Source organism: Lactuca virosa, chromosome 4 (assembly GCF_052849685.1).
Source record: "Lactuca virosa cultivar CGN04683 chromosome 4, Lactuca_virosa_CGN04683_v6, whole genome shotgun sequence".
Taxonomy (NCBI): Eukaryota; Viridiplantae; Streptophyta; class Magnoliopsida; order Asterales; family Asteraceae; genus Lactuca; species Lactuca virosa.
The window spans coordinates 250,592,247-250,594,694 of NC_136429.1; the positions used below are offsets into that span (position 1 = coordinate 250,592,247).

Consider the following 2,448-nt stretch of genomic DNA (forward strand, 5'->3'; position numbering starts at 1 on the left):
TTATTTCTATCACTATATCTATCATTATTATTTAATTAGTTATATTTAAATCATTTAACTGATTTATTTTGATGTTCTTTTATTTATTTTTAAAACATTATTTTTACTAAAAACGACAAGAACTTTTATATCTATTTTGAAAATATTACACACTTACACCAACCAAATTTGATGGATCGTTCTAGCCAAACGACACAACTACATGACAATTTCCCAATAATAGTATAGTTTTTTTTCATACACGGTGATTTTTAAGTGACTATTAAAAAATACATCTAAAATCTCCTTAATTTCATGTTTCATTAGTGTTTTCACTCCCCCACTCTCAATCATAACCAAGTATTTTATATTGTAATCACTATTTAACACCTATCATGTCTTTATTCATCCAAGTCGTGCTTAATCTAATTATACCAACCGAGTATTTACTATGAAAATATAAGTTCAATATGTATTTTAACCTCATTATTTTCTTTTCTATTTTTATTTTTTTTGCTTTTATGAGCTCACCCATATAATTCCCACTCATTGTCTTTGTTACTTAAAGTTTCCTCTCTCTCTCTCTCTCTTTCTCTCTCCAAATATCGGACAATTGGATGAAACTTTGAGTTAAACATTTTTAGAGTGAGACTGTTTATATGGTATTGAAAGAGAAAGAAATCCAGACCCACATCCCCTTGGATTCAATCAACATACTCCATCAATTCTCCATATAAGTTTAGAGAGAGAAACTAGAGAGAGAAAGAGAAAGAGAGAGACTCTGTAGATTATCTCATGTGATCATGGATGGTGGTGATGACCATTTCAACCACCGCCCCAACTTCCCTTTTCAATTGCTTGAAAAGAAAGACGACGAAGCTTGCTCTTCCTCCGCCACCGTCTCCGCCACCACCGGTTACCCTTCTCGACCCATCTCCACCGACACTAATAACCCTCCACTTCGATCCAACAGTTCAAACCTCCAAATAACCACCATCGCCACCACCTCTTCCGGCGACCCCTCTAAGAAGTTGGCGCCGAAGAGAACTTCAACCAAAGACCGCCACACAAAGGTTGATGGACGAGGCCGCCGTATCCGTATGCCAGCCCTTTGCGCCGCCAGGGTTTTTCAGCTCACACGAGAGCTTGGCCATAAAACAGATGGTGAAACCATCGAGTGGCTCCTTCAACAAGCTGAACCCGCCGTCATCGCCGCCACCGGAACTGGTACAATCCCGGCGAACTTCACTTCACTCAATATCTCACTCCGGAGCTCCGGGTCCAGCATGTCGGTTCCTTCACAGCTTCGATCCGGTTATTTTAACCCAAATTTCGCTATCCCACAAAATCGGAATCTCTTCCCGGGAATTGGATTATCTTCATCGGAAAATAGTTCATCCAACCTTTTGAATTTTGGGTCAGCAACGAATCTTCACCAGATATTACAAACGAAGCAGGAAACTCGGGATAATTCAGTTGAGTTATCGGAAACTGAAGATAGCATCGGAAGGAAACGTAGAGCTCCGGCGGAGTCTGAGCTACCTTCACAACACCAACAACAGATGGGGAATTATCTACTTCAATCAAGCTCATCTTCCATGGTAGCAAATCACGCATCAATTCCAGCTAATTTTTGGATGGTCGCCAACTCTAATCAACACCAAGCCATGAGTGGAGACCCTATTTGGACTTTTCCGGCAGTGAACAACACCGCTTTGTACAGAGGCACTGTTTCTACCGGCTTACATTTCATGAACTTCCCAACACCCGTCGCCCTTATGCCAAGTCAGCAATTGGCGGCAGGGCTTGGCGGCAACTCAGGTGGCAGCGGCGGCGGAGGAGGAGGAGGAGGAGGTGGTGGTGGTGGTTTTACTGAAGGTCAATTGAGCATGCTCGCCGGATTAAATCCTTACCGGCCAATATTCGGTCCAGGTGGCTCTGAACAGCAAGCAAGTGGATCTCAGTCTCATCACGGCGGCGGAGATGATCCACATGATACAACTAGCCACCACTCATAAGGGATTTCCGGCCTCCATGATTGTGTTGTTAAATTTGATGTGTAAAACGCACATAAGGTTTGATTTCCTCCAAAATTTTTGGAAAATTTTAATTTTTTTCCCCATAATTATTGCTGATTTTTTTTTATATTTAATTTTGTGTGATTATTTTTGAGGATTTACAAAGTGTTTGGAGAGACAAATTTTAACAGGGTGTATTGTTGGTTTTAATCATTGAAGAAAAAAAGAAAAAGGTCTCGTTTTAGTATTTACCATGAAGTCGTTCCTTTTTCTTTTTATATAATTCTACTTCTATTGCCATTATTTTGACTTTTAGTTTTAATTTAATTTTATTGTTTTATAATTGTCTGTAAAACACAAACAGAACTGAGAACTTGGTAACTGCAACCATGTCTTATAAAATTCCGTTAAAACTTTAAGTCAATCCTATGAAGTTAGAAAGACAAAAATT

The 2,448-nt window shown here is 39.4% G+C and overlaps 1 protein-coding gene across 1 annotated transcript; it reads left to right on the forward strand.

Moving 5' to 3' along the window:
• The first annotated feature begins 549 nt into the window (after positions 1–549).
• LOC145108182 (transcription factor TCP15-like) lies at positions 550–2,244 on the forward strand. The gene has a single exon (XM_079045197.1). It carries the CDS (start codon positions 783–785, stop codon positions 1,995–1,997), a length of 1,215 nt encoding a protein of 404 aa, XP_078901323.1. The 5' UTR covers positions 550–782; the 3' UTR covers positions 1,998–2,244.
• Positions 2,245–2,448: the final 204 nt, after the last annotated feature.

What these genes read in the sequence shown, in the direction of transcription:
- LOC145108182 (XM_079045197.1), top strand. Translation starts at nt 783, where the DNA reads ATGGATGGTGGTGATGACCATTTCAACCACCGCCCCAACTTCCCTTTT.